At 33.8% G+C, this 19,354-nt stretch overlaps 5 protein-coding genes across 7 annotated transcripts; 3 read left to right on the top strand and 2 right to left on the bottom strand.

The window, feature by feature from the left end:
• Positions 1 to 950: 950 nt before the first annotated feature.
• On the top strand, positions 951 to 2,065 carry LOC123316707. The gene is made up of 2 exons (XM_044902901.1): positions 951 to 1,434; positions 1,836 to 2,065. Exons 1-2 carry the CDS (start codon positions 981 to 983, stop codon positions 2,063 to 2,065), a joined length of 684 nt encoding a protein of 227 aa, XP_044758836.1. The 5' UTR covers positions 951 to 980.
• Positions 2,066 to 2,140: 75 nt separating this feature from the next.
• LOC123317425 (ankyrin-3-like) lies at positions 2,141 to 5,928 on the top strand. Its single transcript, XM_044903953.1, has 2 exons — positions 2,141 to 2,273; positions 4,542 to 5,928. Exon 2 carries the CDS (start codon positions 4,559 to 4,561, stop codon positions 5,645 to 5,647), a length of 1,089 nt encoding a protein of 362 aa, XP_044759888.1. The 5' UTR covers positions 2,141 to 2,273; positions 4,542 to 4,558; the 3' UTR covers positions 5,648 to 5,928.
• A 1,200-nt stretch (positions 5,929 to 7,128) lies between these two features.
• LOC123316608 lies at positions 7,129 to 17,129 on the top strand. Of its 3 annotated transcripts, none has more exons than XM_044902779.1 (11): positions 7,129 to 7,424; positions 8,299 to 8,426; positions 11,497 to 11,699; positions 11,793 to 11,974; positions 12,419 to 12,654; positions 12,713 to 12,889; positions 12,946 to 13,255; positions 13,488 to 13,726; positions 13,857 to 14,517; positions 15,991 to 16,145; positions 16,583 to 17,129. In XM_044902779.1, exons 1-11 carry the CDS (start codon positions 7,265 to 7,267, stop codon positions 16,790 to 16,792), a joined length of 2,661 nt encoding a protein of 886 aa, XP_044758714.1. In that variant the 5' UTR covers positions 7,129 to 7,264; the 3' UTR covers positions 16,793 to 17,129. The 3 variants fall into 3 exon arrangements, with proteins under 3 accessions (XP_044758714.1, XP_044758712.1, XP_044758715.1); XM_044902777.1 differs by having other exon boundaries at positions 7,130 to 7,424; positions 13,857 to 14,553; XM_044902780.1 differs by lacking the exon at positions 7,129 to 7,424 and adding an exon at positions 8,122 to 8,221 and having other exon boundaries at positions 13,857 to 14,553.
• Positions 8,416 to 10,801, bottom strand: LOC123316610. Its single transcript, XM_044902782.1, has 5 exons — positions 9,631 to 10,801; positions 9,424 to 9,523; positions 9,145 to 9,246; positions 8,815 to 8,970; positions 8,416 to 8,556 (listed from the first exon to the last, which is right to left on the bottom strand). The coding sequence occupies exons 1-5, from the start codon at positions 10,173 to 10,175 to the stop codon at positions 8,488 to 8,490; spliced, it is 972 nt and encodes a 323-aa protein (XP_044758717.1). The 5' UTR covers positions 10,176 to 10,801; the 3' UTR covers positions 8,416 to 8,487.
• LOC123316611 (15-hydroxyprostaglandin dehydrogenase [NAD(+)]-like) lies at positions 17,090 to 19,189 on the bottom strand. Its single transcript, XM_044902783.1, has 5 exons — positions 18,949 to 19,189; positions 18,361 to 18,487; positions 18,048 to 18,154; positions 17,373 to 17,710; positions 17,090 to 17,309 (listed from the first exon to the last, which is right to left on the bottom strand). Exons 1-5 carry the CDS (start codon positions 19,045 to 19,047, stop codon positions 17,180 to 17,182), a joined length of 801 nt encoding a protein of 266 aa, XP_044758718.1. The 5' UTR covers positions 19,048 to 19,189; the 3' UTR covers positions 17,090 to 17,179.
• Between the last annotated feature and the right edge of the window lie 165 nt (positions 19,190 to 19,354).

Here is a 19,354-nt window from a genome sequence, read left to right as displayed (position 1 = left end):
TTAAACTTTTAAGGTACATTTCTATGTTCATTCCATATTTGTAGCAAAAATCGAAAGAAATGAAATCAATATTGTCATAGACAGCAGTTTATGTTAATTCTTTCATTCAGTTAAACAGGATTACTACAGAATAATTGGAGTCCACAATCAATATTCACATTTGAGATTACAATCAAGGCATAAAATTCTCGAATACAAAAATAAAAAATAATACAGAACGTCATAATCCAGGAAAAAAATGCAAAGCAAAAGAAATGCAATAATAAAAACTGAATGAGAGATGTAAATATAGCTATTGGGATGACAATTTTTTTAACAATCTAATCAAACTCAGTTAGCATCGAAAATCATTACACAACTGAGTCATTCTTCTGCCTGGAAGTCATCCAGACTCCAGAAGCCAAGTTGCAGAGATGTCAACGTTGGTCCTTCTGAGCCTTCAGTTTTCTCGAGTGAATTTACGACTTGTTTTCGGTACAAATTCGTAGAAACGACTTGTCCTCTTTCTAAAGGTTGAAGGTTCTTCTTTGATTTTTCGTTTGGGCAATTGGGGGCTCACAATAACAATACAAATGGGGGGTAGGGTAAGGTAGTGATGACGAGATAAGATATGAATAATATTTCTAGGAATACGTGTTTATTCAGACACAAAAGTCTTCTTCTCCTTTTAAACACTCAAACGTGTGATTGCAACAATAACAACTGGGAAGAACAAAACCAACCTGGCAATAATTCTGTATTTAAAAGGTTATTGAAATAGAAAGTACCTTCCTTTTATGAATTCAATTGAATTGAGTATCATTCGGTACCTCTTTGTGATTTCTAGGATGACAAATCCTGTGCCCCCAGGATGTGTCAACAAATTCTCGTTATTCGGCAGGTAGGTAATTTTCATTGCTTTTAAATTGAGGATTTCTTGTCATTCGTTCAGTTACCCAAGTGCCACGTGAAGGTAAAGTTCGTCCGTTAAATATTTCCAAATGGTTACTAGTGCCTATTTACGAAAAAGAATCACGAATTTGGTTAAGTCCAAGAAATATAATCACAAGTGTAAATACAAATTTCGATTCCGATCTTCAAATTGTGGTAAGAGCAAATCATTTCCTTGTGTCGCGATGGAGCCTTTAGAAATTACTACGAAAGAAGAAATCTATGATGATGCTCTTCATGAAGCATGCCTAAACGGCACGCTTGAATCTGTGAAAAAGATGGTGAATTCGAAAAAAGTTTATATCGATTGCGTGAATAAAGAGGGTATAACTCCCTTGGGTGTAGTCGTGCTGAAATTATATGCTCATAGACCTGTAGACATGGATTGGTCCACCGTTGAGGATCTTGAAGAAAAACTCAAATTGCTGCTGAGAAAAGGTGCGGATCCTTTGAAGAAGTTAAGCAGAGAAACAACGGTTGCTGAATTTATATTTCGAGGAGAAAGTGAGTGTTTGTAGATATTTAAATAACTTATTCAGTGTGTAGATCCTGAGTGCAATATTTTGAAAACTATAAATGTATTTGTTTTGTGAAATGCTGCATACAAATATTATCTATTGTTATTTTTTTTCCATATTTTCGGTTGTATCGCAATATTCGAAGAGTGTTATATGTCTTGGTAAATCATGAATAATTATACTCGAAATTAATAGATGTTTGGCCACGTGGAGACTACAGATAAGAAGTCGTTAGCAATAATTGCGAAAGTCAAGTATATTTGCAAATTTTACTCTATTCTACGACCAGCTTTACGAATTTTGAATGGGTAATTTAGGGTGCTTTCAAACCTAACAACACGAAACACTATTTCGATAAGAATATTGACTGAAACTTTCAATTTATAGTTATGCTGTGTGTCCAACCCTCAGTGGCGGATCTACTCGTGAGCGCACCAAACTGGGGCTACCTTGGACATCATGGAGGGCCTCGAAAATCAAAAAAATATCTCACCCTTTACCCCATAAGAATTGCGATACTTTCTCATCGTTTACCAATCTTTCAGAACATGAATGAATACGATTATATTATATTAGATGGACTGAAAATAAACTTTTTTGAATTTCAAGAGACTTAAAAATTCATCATGAAACTGGCTGTAATTCACATGGGCGTGGCCAGGATTTTTTTTCTGGAGGGGGTGGGGTGGGGTGTTTTGTAAAAGTGGTTTTATGCTTGCCTGCTCGTGCTCGGAAATTTAGTCGGTTTCAACACCTGGAAGAGGGATGACACCGGAATTTTTGGATGGTCCTGTCTACCCTCGCTCCTGCCTATCTACGAACATGGTAATTGAGTAATATATTATTTAGTCTTCCATCTATGTCTTGGTGTAACAGTAGGTGAGGCTTTTTTTTAACAGAAGAAAGAACTGGTCAAAATAAAGTGTTTCACCAAAAATTACCTATACGAAAATTTCAAAATGGCAAAGTTTGAAAATAAACTTGAAATGATTACTGAAATAGATTCTAATACGACTCTAGATTATTTATTATCTGAATTATCGCAAGGCAATGGCAAAATCTTTTCTTGTGATGGAATCTTTTAGGACTTCCGAATTTTTCTCAGCATTTCTATACCAATTGACAGAAATCTACTTAGGAACAAGTGTAAAAAATAGAATTCGCCTAAATTATTCACAAATTTTTTTCATAATGGTCATTCATACATCAATCGTTGTAAAAATGGGATGAAATAGGATAACAATTTGTAAACATAAGCACTTTCAATAAACTGTCTCAATCTCTCAAGTGATCTGATGCAACTATTCAGATAGACTTGAAAGTATATTTAACCATTCAGGGTCCAGTCACTGTTTTGTGGTTTTGTTTCATTTTTTCGATGCCAGAGTCACCTTCCACAGTCGCGTACTTGAAATTTGATGAAATTTTGTCTAACGTCTAAGGGTAGTATCTCAGCCATCTATATTTTATATAGACAATTTTTGGTGAAATGATTTGTACCCCCAGCACCGGTCGAAAAAAAGCCTCACCTCTGAAAACACCCTGAATATCTTTCACTGAACGAAATTAAGAAGAATTATAGAAATTCTCTTTCTTTTCCTCTCATTCATGAATTCTTTTTGTATTCGAGTTGAATATATAACAAAAAAAATTATATTTTTCCTTTTCAAAATACGATTTCATTCAATTCATTGAGATATTAAGCTTCAGTATGAATATTTTGATATTCTTCTTTAGATTTTAGATGAAAATTTCATCAGTATGATGCATGAGATTTATTATTCCTTCTGTCGAAAAAAAGCCCCACCTCAGAAAACACCCTGGATATGTTTCACTGAACGAAATTAAGAAGAATTATAGAAAGTAATTTCTTTTCCTCTCATTGATGAATTCTTTTTTTATACGAGTTGAATATATAACAAAAAAAATTATATTTTGCCTATTCAAACTACGGTTTCATTCAATTCATTGAGATATTTAGCTTCAGTATGAATAATTTCAATATTCTTCTTGGTTTTTAGTTAAAATATCATCAGTATAATGCATGAGATTTATTATTCCTTCTGTCAAAAAAAAGCCTCACCTCTGAAAACACCCTGGATATGTTTCACTGAACGAAATTAAGAAGAATTATAGAAAGTAATTTCTTTTCCTCTCATTCATGAATTTTGTTGTATTCGAGTTGAATATATATAACAAAAAAAATTATATTTTTCCTTTTCGAAATACGATTTCATTCAATCTATTGAGATATTTAGCTTCAATATGAATAATTTCAATATTCTTCTTGGTTTTTAGATAAAAATATCATCATATGATGCTTGAGATTTATTATTCCTTCTATCGAAAAAAAGCCCCACCTCTGAAAACACCCTGGATATGTTTCACTGAACGAAATTAAGAAGAATTATAGAAAGTAATTTCTTTTCCTCTCATTGATGAATTCTTTTTGTATTCGAGTTGAATGTATAACAAAAAAATTATATTTTTCCTTTTCAAAATACGATTTCATTCAATTCATTGAGATATTCAGCTTCAGTATGAATAATTTTAATATTCTTCTTGGTTTTTAGATAAAAATATCATCAGTATGATGCATGAGATTTGTTATTTCTTCTGTCGAAAAAAAGCCCCACCTCGGAAAACACCCTGAATATCTTTCACTGAACGAAATTAAGAAGAATTATAGAAAGTAATTTCTTTTATTCCTCTCATTCTTGAATTCTTTTTGTATTCGAGTTGAATATATAACAAAAAAATTATATTTTGCCTTTTCAAAACACGATTTCATTCAATTCATTGAGATATTTAGCTTCAGTATGAATAATTTTAATATTCTTCTTGGTTTTTAGATAAAAATATCATCAGTATGATGCATGAGATTTGTTATTTCTTCTGTCGAAAAAAACCTTTGAAAACACCCTGGATATGTATCACTACTTTCTTTTCCTCTCATTGATGAATTCTTTTTGTATTCGATTTGAATCTATAACAAAACAAAATATATTTTTACTTTTCAAAATACGACTTCTTTCAATCTATTGAGTTACTTGACTTCAGTATGTATAATTTTAATATTCTTCTTGGTTTTAGATAAAAACATCATCTGTATGTTGCTGAGATTCATAAGAGATATCAACGCGCCTTTGAATTCAATTGGGGATACAGCACTTCTTATATCGGTCCGGAGAGGTTTCTATAAGATTACAAAAAAAATATTGGCAATGAACGCTGATGTTAATAAGGGCTGTTTCTTCACGGATAATCCGCTGCATTGTGCTGCTTTCTTCCAGAGAAAGGAGTATATAAGTTATCCAGTCGAAGTTGGAGGAAGCGTGGAGAAAAGAAATGGCCTAGGGGAAACTCCCCTACATGTAGCTTGTTACAATTCACCCGAGAAAGAGATTATGGAGAAATGTCTAGAAAATAATCCATATTCCTATATCATGGACCACAATGGTAACATACCGTTTTATACGGTTGTCGCCGAATACAACCAGAAAATTGTTATGACAACAGAATTGGTGGAACTCTTTCTAGACAGGGGATTAAATGTGGATGCCAAGGATTTTCGTGGACGCTCACCTCTCCATTACTGCTTCAGAAGAAGCAATAGCCAGATTGCTTCGATCTTCCTGAGAAACAATGCCTATCTAGACTTAACTACAAAACACTCGGTATGTCTCTTGAAATACATCCCAACTTCGTTAAAAACGAACGAAATAGGGAAGATCATCCTGAAATTCATTGCCATGGAAATTTGCAAAGGTACTCCTGTAAATGAAACGCTGAAGGAACGTTTGAGCAAACGCGAAGAGGCAGATGATTATTTGGAACAATGTTACCAAGAGATAAACAGGCTCAAATCTCATAGAATAGAAGACACTTGCGTCACTTATTGGAAGCTTCTCACGAAGAGTATAAAGCAATTGGCGAGGTACACTACTAACTACCTTATCCTGGAGGAGATTGAAGCATTCGATGTAGACTTATATCCAATTTATAGCGCAGACATCCTTTATAAATTTGAAAAGGGCAGGAAAAGGATGGAATTGATGACAGAATGTTCAGTTATATTGAACAGATTCAGCGAGTGGAAATTACCAGGTCATTTTATAAATATGGTAATTGATAGGCTGTCGATAGCTGAAATGGAAAATTTAATAGTAGCAGGGGTGACAGACCAACATATTTTATGACTGTTACCCTATTAGTTTATTCATGTAAGAATTATTGAGAATTGAGGGTTATAATGTGTAATTTTTTGTAAATAAATATAGTTGAATATTGCTGTGAAAAATGTGATACTGTTTATATGTCCTCATGTAGAAAATTGTTGTTATTTATTTACTTTTATGTACTCTCTTCCCAATAATATGGTTTTTCTAACAGAATATTATAGAAAGATATATTTATGTCTAGTCGGGAACCAATTATTCTGTATATATCTGTTATTTAATGATGTAATCCCTCCCATGAAAAATTATTATGTTATTTTATTATTTGGTAGCAGTTATTCTCTGCCAAATCAAATAAGTATAGTTTATGTTATCAGGATATATTATAGAAAATTTTATGTCCAGTCTAGATCCAATTTATTATTCTGCATATATCTGTTATTTATGTTGAAAATAAAATCTTCATCTCACAGTCAACTTTTTCAATACTCTCCCCTAAAGATTACTTTCAACAGGTACCTACCTGTTTGTCGTTTCCACAAAGGAAGACAAGGTATCGTCTAAAGTACCTAATTCTCGGAAATTTTGGTACCGTTAATTACACCTCATTGAAATTTTCTTTCTTATCTATTTTTAATTTGAGGTATACTAAATCTTCTTGCAATTTTTATCAGTCAGAAGGTATCAAAAGAAACTCTTCAGCATAAGTTTGAATTCTTACTCTTTTTATCATACCGGAGATCGTATTATATATAATAGATGTAGGACAGTATCAATACCCTATTTGTAGGATGACACAATAGGACTGATACAGTATGTAGGTATATCTGAATAAACAGGAAGTTGATACCTCTTGTGCAGGAGCGGTGTAAATCAATTCAAAATGGTTGAAATATTACGCTCCAATTAATCAAAAACGATAAATCAAATGATTCTTTCTAATTTTGTGGCTTTTAAAATGAAGGAGTATAATCTCTTCTCATGGCAAGTGTGATGGCATCTTAATTTTTTTGACTACCAAGTGACTGTGATCCCAGGCCAAGTAAACATAATTATTCTTGCCTAATTCGTTGAGTTTTTTGAGTGGAAGTCGTCATTACCATCGTCATCATTACCATCATCCTCAAAAATCTTTCTCTCTTTGGATTTTTCTCGTATATTGATGGATAAACACTTCTCCAAGATACATTTATATATATAATTGTTGTAGGGTAACAAATTAATTGATACTGGGTGTTCCATTTTCTATTCCACGTAGTTTATTTTTTAGGAGAACTCTATTTTATCTAGACCATAGATAACTATGAAATTTTCTGTATACTGTAATCAATTCTTGCATGTAAAATTAAAAACTAACACACATGGTGTTTTTGCAGGGACTCTATGCAGTTTATTGGACGGAACAGTGAGCGATCGCCGAATATTTGTCCGTCCCTGTCCATCAATTATAATCAACGGAAACCAACGGATATATCATTGAATGTTAATAAAATACGTCCAGTATCTCAATTCCCCAGTCAACTGAAATACACTCCGATTGCAATAACAGCCAGTAATTAATCAATTGAATTTCAAAGTCAGAGTTTAAGCATCATAACGAGTGTTCAGTGTCGAAGTGCTTCTTGGCGTATGAGCTGAATGTTCCTGAGAAGAAAAAACCCCGAAAGAGGGGAGAAATCTGAGAGCAAACTGGAGCCTCTGATTTTGCAAAATTCCAGGATAAAATTCTCCCAGGAGCAACTGCAGAATTTGAATCATATATTATGTAAAAAAGTTCAACGGAAACGGAATCACACAGGTAATTGAGAGATTCTATTATACTACTCGTAATTAATGATGAAATTCATGTGATATTTATTCTTTGTTATCCGGAAAAAACTGGAAAATCATTGAAAAGGATGCAGAATCATTAGAAGCATGAATGTTTTGTTGGACAAATATGTTTCCTCAGAATAGCTTCACAAAACGAGTTTTATTTTCTCGTCACATGGCAATGTGGTTAGGGGTCGATTTCATTTCTTGCCTAAATTTGGAGATCTTCAAACTGCCATATTAATTCATTCCATACCAGCTTTCTTCAAATAGCCCTGCTTGAAAGTCAGGACTCAGAGATCGGCGACTTTTTCATAGAACTCTTCGAGCTTTACATTTTCGTCTATATCTATGTCTTTCTCCTCAAATAAATTCTTCAAACTATTGTCTGAATTTGACATCTAGTTTCGAAGTTATGGGGAGACTTTTACAGAAACACGGAGATTCACAAATATAATAGAATATTTCACATTAAAAAATAACATCGATAACTATCAAATATAGTTATTTTGACTAACTAATAATGTGGCTTCCTACTGGTGAAAAAATTTTCCAAATTGCCAGTAAGAAAATTATCCCCAGAATTCCAGAAAGCACTGAATACTGCTCTGTGCAAATTCTCGTAGCGCTCGATTTGCCATAAAAAATTATCGAGGAATTTTCGATAGCAATAAAATTTATGAAAAGAGTCACATGATAACGTGTTAGTGTTAGAATATTGTGTGGTTTAAAATAGAAATGAATGATGCATTTTTTATTCCCTCATTGGACGAGACATTAGAAGTATTATAATATTCGAAAACTACATCCATTTTCAGAAATTCATTGACTACTAAAAAAGACTTTTCTTTTATTTTCAGATAAGCATTTCCTCAAAGCTAAAAGCGTCGCAGAAAGACTAACTCAGCGATTGCTATGTGCAGTAGGCATGTTGGATCCAAGGTTTGCTTCGAAATTTCTGGTGGAAAACAACCCCAAAGCCATAAATGTGAGTCGAAATCTAAATTTCAAACATCACCTCTTATATTTATACGATAATTCAGCTAGTCTTAATTCGAACTGTTTATTTCTTCGATCGTAGATAGGAACGCAACAGCAGACACAGTTTTCCTCCCAAACTGAAATTCAAAAGTTTATAATAAGAATAAGAGAACTCATTATCGTAAATATAAAAAATACAACCCTTTCAACATTTCGTTCAACTCGAACAAAACCGAATGGCTTCACAAAAAACTGCTCAAAAATATGGCTAGAAACGTGACAATTAGGGTTTGACATTGAGAGGTACTAAACTTCAGACAATATTTAAGCATCCTTCTGAGAAGCCATCCTCATCTTACTACTAATGTATCAAAATTTGAAAAAAAATTCATTACCCATATGAGGAATGTCAAATCTAGATTAATGAGGCCTCCAGGTTTTATTACTGTTTCTTGATTCACATGTTTGAGGAACATTTGATACGTTCTTCTGTTTCTGCTGTTCCAATTGATCCATTGGAAATCCAATAGAGTGTCCCATAAATTATTCCTCTGCAACGTTGATATTTCTTAGTAAAACTGTGATTTTAAACAATGATCTGCATTGTTATTGCTGTTCAAGCACTGTGCTATCAATTTTAATTTGACCCTTCATAATGCAATTCAAAACATTCTCAAGATGAAATTTGATTAATATGAATATCATGTTGAAGACTTTTTACTCACTTGATCGGCATAAAGTTGACCATAAGCAACAAAATGCAAGGCTATCTCAATGATGCTTATCCAAACCATAAAAACTAATAAAATATCTGATCCCAGATCTACCTGCAATTAAAATAGGAATATTGATGCCCATTCCTCGAGACATTTCGCGAAGAAATACCAATTTAGGCAAGAAATAAAATCCACCCAGTTTTCCACAAATTAGTGAATACGAAGTGTGTATGTGACGAATCATATATTAAAGAATACATTGTCAAAAAACGGATCAGGATATACTACCTCAACTAATAAGTAACTAACAAACATCAGGGCTACAAGTCCAACCCAAACTACGAAAAACATGGGACGCCTGAAGAGATCATCTATAAGAATTTGAAACCTGAAAAAAAATTTTCGAATATTTCAAATAAATCTTTTAAGATTTTCATATCGATCCAGGTCTAATATTTTATGAATATAAAATTTAAATTCAAGAGTGGTACCAACCTGCTGACAGTTTGGTAGTGGCTTAATACAGCATTCAATCTGCTCTCAATTGTTCGATGATATTTATTCGTATAACCATAAGTATCCAAGCCATATTCCAATCGTTTGCAATCTTCTATCAATAAAAGATATTGAAAGTGTAGATGGAGAACGAAGTAAAGCATCACGTTGTTATAGCAATAAACGACTTGAAAAGCGAAGAAATGAACGACGTAAAAATGAAGGGAATGGAATAATTCTACGATATAGGGTACTCTTGCTCGTTTTATCATCATAATTATATACAAAATACCAGATCTATCGGACTTTATTGGCAGTAGGGAGATCAAACTGAGAACGGTGAAAAGCATCTGGCCCAAAGAAAGATATTTTCCCAGTCTCATCTTCTTCACTATACTTTTATTGACTTCTTCACCTGCCGAAGAAAAAGAGCGAAAGTGCTCTTTTTGGTAATCCTCCATATATTTGATTGTTTTCATCTGAGTTATATACGAGAAAGCAATTATGTTGTACTGAAAAAAATTTAGTAACGAATAAAAAAACATAGACAAAAACAGAAGCAGAAATATAACATCAATAAGTATAAAATCAACAAATAAATCAACCTAGCCAATAGAATAGGAGTAGAAGCTGATCATGGTTTCAGTCTTATTTTAGCTAATTAGAGCAACACAACTCCTTACTCGACGAAAATGAAACGAATGAATAGCTAGATGGCCACTTTATTCGATACCAGCGGTCGCTAGGATGTATAAATATACTCCAACGCCATCTGGCAGGAAGCGAAGTAAAACTCTTTCTTAAATCTTGAATTGAGTTGAAGGCATTATCATTTTTATTATTATTTTCCGAAACTGCTAGCGTTGGACCTGTGATTATTATTCGTAATTCTTGATATTGACATTCTTTTTTACTCAATATTATTAGCCAATAAAAAACTCGAATATAATATCAATTAGCAGAAATCTCACTGAATACTCACAAAAACATAAGCGAATGAATTTGCTCCATAAGATAAAACGAAGTTCAGATCAACTTTCTTTCTATACATTTCATGGAACAATAAAAAAACATATGCCATAATAGACACAAAGGCCATTCTGGCTGTATATATAACTATCCTCGATTCGAACCATAACCAAGATGTTCTCTTTATAATTTTCAGAGGCTCTAAAACATTGTGTATTATTCAGATGGATATTTTTGTTCTTTCAATGTATTAACCTGGGTCCTGTAACATTTTTACATAAGCCGAAAGATGCTACTCTGAAGGATCTTATGAACTTGTTTAAAGGACTAGTAAATGAAGAATTCAAGCTCAGAATTTTCTGAACACCATAATTTCATCAAATGCTTGGGTTATTTCGTGATAAATATGTTATTTCCTGATTATCTGAGTAATTTCTGATGAAAAATTCAGTAATGAATAATAAAATAAGATTCCAAATGAATATAGGTCGAAGAAAATATTGAAACAATTCGTCAAATACTGCTATAATCTATTTATTTTTTCATAACATGTAATTGCGGTATACGTAATATGATACATTGAATGCTCACTGCTCACATGGAATCCGGAATATAAATTATTCTCCGTAAAAAAATACCATGAAAGGAAATTAAATTTTTTTTTTTTAATTTCTCACAGTCTATGACTCTGCACATCTATGTATCTTTTTCGAACAGAGTTGCATTCAGCCAAAGAACCCAATTTTCCGAATTTCACAGATATTTTGTGTTTAAGAATATCAAATCACTCGAAATATGCTAGGAAATATAAAGAAAGAGAGAGAAGAGAGTATTATTAGCTGTTCATTCGTTCATGAGTACAAATCAATACTAATGATAACTCTTTTTTCTTTTCAGAACATATCCAACAAGAGTTTATCTTACTTGGTACGCTTAGATGAGCTCTCAACGCCACCCCTTTATGAACTGGACAGTGTATCCAGATTAGAAATAATTGAAAATGACCAAGACTGTCCAACCTCATATTGCAGAATACGCGTTCCTATGTCCGAAATGAAAACCTGGAATGAGTTTATCAATCCCAACGGTTTTCTAAGAAGGTAAGAGAGAAAACGATACCCTCAACTTGACATTAAATAACATATTCTAAAGTCCGATTTTTGTCTCGTTTCTATTGCTGTTTCCCATCGTAGGGATAAAGTTCAAACTCGCCTAGTGAAACTGTTAGCAGAAGCAGCAGAAAACGACCGACAAATAACACCTCAAACTATCGATGAGTCTGTTGTATGTGGGATACCAGGGAAAATAGTGGATGCCGCTACTTTACACCACATATTGAAAATTCCTTCCTTCGAGCAAATCTACTATGGGCAAGGTGAATTTTTCGTATTTATCGAATAATAAAACACGGTGTTTCTGAAGAAAGATCTTAGGGGATGTGTTTCCAGCCAGCAGGGGTTCTATAGGCTTCTCTGCGCCGGGATTCAAAGAATATTTTGCCTGTCACCATTTTTGTTAGCTTCCTCGAACAAATCTTTCATATTAGATTGTTTATGTTGAATTTTATTAACACCCCTGTGAAATTTTGGGTAAATTAAATGACCAATGCGAAAAAAAGCCATCTGAGAAACCTCCCTAAGTTATTACTGTGAATTTTTCCTCCGAAATCTTAGAAACACCATGTTTACTAATAGATATGATCGATTTTTTTTCGAAAAACTCCGTTTTCGAGCATTTCAAAGCTAAAATTTCTTCCGAGATTTTACATACATATATTTTTGTTAGGAACAGATTTAAATTAACGAAAATTATGAATTAGATGGAACAGAGGTAGGATTCCCAAACCCTTCAGATTTTCGTATTGCGATAGTTGATGATCCACAAGGCATACTACTGAGATTGGAATTTTTATCTGCAATTTTCGACAATATATGTCTCGATATAAGGCTTTTAATTGCCATTGGCGTTGATGCCTGGCCATCTTCTTCTGATTTCCCAAGAAGGATCCATTTGGTTCATCCTGACTGCTTGCTCTATCATATGGCCGCTGAGACAGTAAGTTACAACTGAATCATTCAAACCTTAAATCGGATAGTATCTGATTTCGTTTTAGGGCATGTATCTTGTTGGATTCGGTGTTCAATCATCCGCATGGCAGATAAGGGTGCCAGCAGCAGAATATACCATATTAAGCCATTATAATGAAACAAGTACCATCTCAACTATACTTGACATACTGAAGATTTCAGAAGACGAAATAGATATACCCAGAAGTCTGAAGCAATACCAGGTACATCTGCACCCTTATGATCAACTAAATCCCGATAATTAGTAATGATATTTCAGTTATCCTACAAAATACTCAATGAGTACATATTTCTCACATCGCTTTTCGAAGAATTGGAAAAAAATTCCACGAAACCCCTGAACGATGCTGTTGACTGGTCTTCCATGTATACGTCGAAAATAGTTCTGACTATATTGGATCAGATTATGTTCAATCTGGCACAACAGAAACTGCCGAATTATTTCTTCAAGCAGTCCAACCTTTTGGTGAATCCAGGGCACTTGTCAGAGGATGATTATATGATAGAGGCCAACAATATCAGGATGTTTATTCTGAAACTGTACGATGAGTCTTTACAGAATTTCTCAAGTGAGACATTTCATTTTCTGTATTCGGATTCAACAATACTCTTATTGAAATAGTTATTTCCAAGCAATTCATTCGAACTTGTAAAATACACTGCTATTTCATAAGTTAAATTATATTATTCGTAGACATAAAATATTAGCGCTAAGTTGGGACTTATTTCACTCTCAGACCATGTTGAATTACCCGAAAATGTCACTAGCATATCAGTTAACCTCGTAAATCAATTCAAAAGGTGACGCAGAATTCACAACGTTGGTGAAAACGCAAGAGAACGAAATTAATCTACTGATCAAATGGAGGGACCTTATTGATGGGTTGTTACCGAAGGTCTATACGAAGAAAAATGGATTCTGCTTGATGAAGTCCAAGAGAAGGAAACATTTCGAACATCTGCAATTCACAAGATACCAGTTGGAGTACATCAGTTTGGTCATGAGGAGTATCTTGAACGTCCGCAGAAGAATTCTGAAGGTGAATAAAACTTTTTCATATCCTCATTGTTTACAGATTCTGTTCTTCAAGTCGATAATGGAGCCAATTAGGTTTAGACTCAAATTACTGAAGAATTCGTAGTCAAAATCTGATCTGCATCTGCTTTCAGTTCCAAGTAACGCAAATTCATAACTTCAATGGTGACGAAGATGAACAACGCACAGAGGATATTGCATATCTGACCTGTATCCTTATGGAACAAGCCAAAGAAAAATTCCTTCACAAAGACGCAAAGCTAGACAAGAAGCGATCAAAACTCGAAAGTGAATATTCCTGGTACAGTTCCAGATTTATCGAAATGTTGAGAGATGATACGACCATCAAATCTTTGGACTTAGAAGATGACATCGTTATGGTGCATACCGTCATAGATTTGCTTCATAAAGCTGTAGACTTCAACGAGAAATATCTAGCTAGGGTTCTTCAACCTTACCTGACGAATTTATTCGAAGTTAGTTTTGAAATCTCATGGCATCTCGAGGATATAAAGAGTAGATTCGATGGCGAAGAACTGAAGTCATTGGGGTGTTTTTGTAAGCTTGTGAATGCTGGAGAAATAACACCAGCCCAGGGTATTGTGGATGCCAAGAGTAAAAATTGGTCTTGGGCGATTGAGATGATGAGATTGGCTGAAAATATGGAAATTCGAATAGTTTTAACGCCAGACAGAGGAAAGGTTAACCAGTACGTGATATATCCTAACGAGAATAGCAGAGAGGGTATGAAGAAAACTACAAAGGATTCATTGGAGAGGAAAAATACATTTCTGGGTAAGAATTATAGTGGTACCCTCAAAAAATCAAAAGGTGAGTGTGACAAAATCCAGTTTAGACAGAATTAACTTCTAATTGACCAACCTACTCAAGTTGGAAGGCTTCTTTTTGTCGAACAACGGAAAATTAAAAAACTTTTATAGTACTACAATTTATTTATTTATGTCCTTGAAGAGTTTCATAACAGGGCGTGCATAGGTGTTACAGTTGTAGAAAATAAACCGAATAGAATCTCCTCATCCTCCTCTGATTCTTCCGATCTACCAGAATGCTGCATTTCTTTGTCTACTCCAATAATGAGAAGTCTTCGATATATTCCGATGAAATCTGTGAAGATGTTCATGGTATGTCGTATAAAGTCCGTATCGCCACTCTTGAATCTTTCGAAGATCACTTGGGTATCATACAAAACCAGTCCACACATCGCAAAAAGGCTCAGGTAGACAATAGCCCTGGAAACTGTCCTGGATTCATCGACCACGTTTGCGAAAGACACAATTATCAAAGTGAACAGCAGCACAGACAGTGGCATCCCTAGAAAAAGCCATCTGCCCCTCTCAGAAAAAATAGCGCACGCAGACAACGAACAGAATATCAGACTGGTCTCTAGAAGCGCGGTTAGAGCCAAGATGGGATCGTATTTCAAGACGCCTCTGAAGGCATTTGTGAGTCCTATTCCGGAAAATCCTGCGAATCCAAGTAGGAAGAAGAACCTTAGGGTCCTGTTCTTCTCTGGAATATCCGGTATTATCAGTAATAGCAGGAAAAATAACGTACTACCCCCAGTGGCCAGGAAAGCTATGCATAGGTCGCTGCTGAAGAAGATGCCAAGGGATAATGTTGCCACTATAGAGGCCAAAACGGAAATCGATAGACACCTATATACGTTCTTCAAGTGCTCTACCGATGGCTCCATTCATTCAACATGAATTTTGAAGATTTATGACATGATTTTTGATGCTCCAGATTGTCACTGGTGAATTTTGATTTGCACTGACACTTCACGTCATAACAAGACTGAATTTAAGTCAAGGTGAAAAAGAAGAAGAGCAATATCCATTTTAATTTTTCGTGGAATTAACGTGCGTTCATTAAAACTTGTAGTCAAGTAGGCTTAGGAATATTGAAGGTTGATGTTTCTGCAAATGAATATAATGAATCTTCTCTCAACTTAAAATGAAATCCTTGTTGACATCACCCTATATAAGGCAATTTTTCATTATCAGACATTATCAGAGAAAGTTACTAGCACGTTGAAAATTGGTTTCTTCCAACGTGCGAAAAGCATTCCTTTCATTCATCAATTAGAATACGAGAATCTGAACAATCTGAGGCGATTGAAAAAATTCTTTGTAAACATTTAAAAAAGGTGTTTTTAGATTTTCATTTCATGATTCATTTTGATAAAAAACTACTGGAATATTGGGATATTTGAACGTACCTATCCAAATACTTGCGAATTTTTTCTAGATCTCAGTGAACTGGATGAAGAAAATATATCTGAACATGAACTCCTCAAAATGAAAAGTCCACTCACCTCAATCGTTGCAACTACCCATAGGAGGGGAGACTATAGGGGTTGTGGAGATACTTTCATGTCCCTCATCTGCTTGAGAAAAATTGGAGTAAGTAATGCTTGCCTAATTGCCTAGTTAAAGATAAAGACCACCAAAATGTTCAAAAAAAAAAAAGCTTGAACACTACAAAAATTGTTTATTTGCAAAAATTATTTTTTCAGAAGTATAAGTAGATTTAATTTAAGTTTTCTTATAGTATTATCAGGTATACAAAGGGGAAAAATAACTTAGTAAAGTGACATCACGAATCCAAAAATATTTGGAATATTTTTATCTGTCTTTCCCAAATCTCGTTCAGTTTGCTATTTCATTTTTTTTTTTTGCTAATTAATTTCATATTTTCTTGTGTTGGAGTGAATATGTAGGTTACATACAAGTAGTGTAACACTACTTCTGTGCCTGCTGATTTGTCATTATTATTGTGTTATATTGTATTATGATATGTTTTTTTATATTATTGTTATTATATTATTATATTATTTCAGATTTTCAATGAGATAACGTCAACACTTCCCGAAGAGGAGAAAAATAACCTCATTGAAATCATGAACAATCTACAAGACTTTCAGTGTCGTAACACAAGAGACAAGACCTGGACTGATACCTTACCCAAAGTTCAAAAAAATGTTTTTCTCACTTCTAAAGACGTTGTTCAAAAGTACATACCCAAAGAAGAGAGTGCTGGAGTGAGATAGTCGATCGAAATTCAAAAGAGGAAATCAGAATGCGATTCCTTGATTCAAAATTGCAGGGCTCTCAGATTAAGTGAGAATAAGTATTATTTTTCTTCTTCGGATGATTCGAGGACCAGAGGAGTGCTGAAGAAGAGAGATTCGATCAAATGCTGACCATTTTATTCAATTTGTAAATGTTAAAGTTTGCGTGTGATCTATTTTTTTAATAACTGAACAATCGTTTCATTTTCCTTTTATGTATTGTTTGTTATCCACTATTCCCTCTCACTACAAAATGTTTTTAATAATAAGAAATTATCACTCATGAAAATGAAATATAATATTGCACACATTACAACGCTTTGTTTCAATACAAATAAATAAAAAAGCTCGTTTTATTCAAGTTCTTTAAGTGGGTTTGTAGGTTGGTCTTGATGGGATATATTCGTATATATCTTTTTCATCCTCAGAAATCCAAACAGTTCCTGAAGGTTTTTCCCTAATAATCTTTATAATATTCTCCCCGACAATATTTACCCTGAAAGTGCGGTAAAAATTATTGAAAAAAATAACATCTATAATAAATTAAAAATGAACCTACGGCTGTTCAATGTATCCAGGAACTTGATCTTCCAAAACCTTGCCAAAATCATCATCCAAGCTTATGTCTGTCAAGGGACGGTTTAACCCAAGGTTTGTGGTGGTGAAACCAGGGGCTACGGCTACCACCCTCACTTTCGTTCTTTCGTAGTGAATTTCATCCCCTAATGCCATCGTTAGGGAGACCAGTGCGCTTTTAGTGGCGCCATAAATTGGCATTGATGGATAAACCCGAGTACCAGTTATAGAAGCAGTATTGACAATAACTCCTTTAGCTCCTGATTTGTTTTCGGTGATGTATTTTTGGAATCCAAGGGTGATTCCATGCACAGCACCTTTCTGAGAACAAAAAAAACAGTAAAGAGCTATTTGCATCAATATAATCCAGATCCTGCTAAGGAAAACTCAAGAGATGCACCAAAAACCATAACAAAGGGAAAAGTAATTTCAGGTTTTGTTGTTGCATTGATGATTTCTGGTTTTATTTTATGTCATTCTCAACCCACGGACTAATATACAGCGTGATTAAAAAGTAACGCACAAAATTAATATCTTCGGTATCAACTATTTAGTATTTTTCTTTGTATGAAGACATTTTTCACAATTTTGTCGAAACCAAAGAATGAAAGTAGATGAAAATTTGTACAGTCTCTATATGAAATCAAAAACAACTTACGAAATTAATATCGATCTCCTTTTCATAACATCGGTCATCAAAAATTCCTGCATTGTTAACTAGGATATCAACGTTCTTGAAAGCCAGGAGTGTTTGTTTGAAAGCCTCTGAAACACATCGAAAAAAGTCGCTTGAAGATCAAACACCATGCCAGTCTCTAACTTGAAATAAATTCAGGTAATTTTTTGAATAGAAATGCAAATTTTTTCAAGACTATTCCTGAAGGTCCATCTAGTCTATCATGGCAAAAATCTCCTTCTGATATTCAGGGTCAAATTAAAATTGAAATAGTGTGCATCTCAGTGGAACTCACCCTCAAAAGAATTCCTATTCGATACATCAGTACGAACGAATATAACGTTACTAGAGTCAAATTCCCTTTTCAAACTCTCAGTTACTTTTTCTCCAACTTCTTGATTGATGTCAGCTATTGTTAATCCCTTCAATGAAAAATAAAAAAATTTCGTAGAGTCGTAGAGTTATATTAATATAAATTAACAATGTTTCACTTGGAAAGCGAAAATTTGCTTGCTGTGATAACACTAATCGTAATAGTTTGATAACAACATTTTGTAGGGAGACATAAAAAAGTCAATTTCTAACAGTCATCATCCTTATATTATATATATTTTATTGGGAATTTTATTGTTAGATTTAAATTAGTCAGCGTAAACGCATCCTTCTTCAGAGAAAAGCAGGTACCTTTTTTGGTTATCTTCGAAGTAACAAAATTATCACTTTGAAAATATAATTTTTTGAGCACGAAAAACTATTTGTAAATTTTCACAAATTCACAAGGTTTTTATTCGATGACTGCTCTCTAAAGTTAAATTGATTTTCCATTGATCTATGTTGAAATGGCTTAAATTTTTAGTGTGAAAATATAAAGGACTTTACTCACTCTGACACCATCTCTAAGAAGTTTCTTGCAAACATCAAGTCCAATTCCAGAAGCTCCCCCAGTGACTAATGCCACTTTACCTTGAATCTCAAACAACATCACGATTAGTTCTGCTTCTTTTGAATATTTGTAATTTCGGTCAAATTTGTTTATAGTTCACATTTGATAATTTTGTTACATCGGTGGAGAATAATTGAGAGTTCAACTTTGATAACACCAGCTGTGGGAAAATTGAATCTTCGATTTCAAATTCGCAATGATTAGTTTATTTCAATTCATCGATGGAAATCTGAAATTCAAAATGTTTGGTCGCATTAGGCTTACGATATAGTTATAATTGTTTTTCTAATGCTTTTGAGCATGCTCTGTTTCACCGTTTTTTTTTTCATTGACTGATAACACATTT

This window comes from Coccinella septempunctata, chromosome 7, assembly GCF_907165205.1.
Source record: "Coccinella septempunctata chromosome 7, icCocSept1.1, whole genome shotgun sequence".
Classification (NCBI taxonomy): domain Eukaryota; kingdom Metazoa; phylum Arthropoda; class Insecta; order Coleoptera; family Coccinellidae; genus Coccinella; species Coccinella septempunctata.
This window is presented reverse-complemented; position numbering and strand designations above follow the sequence as displayed.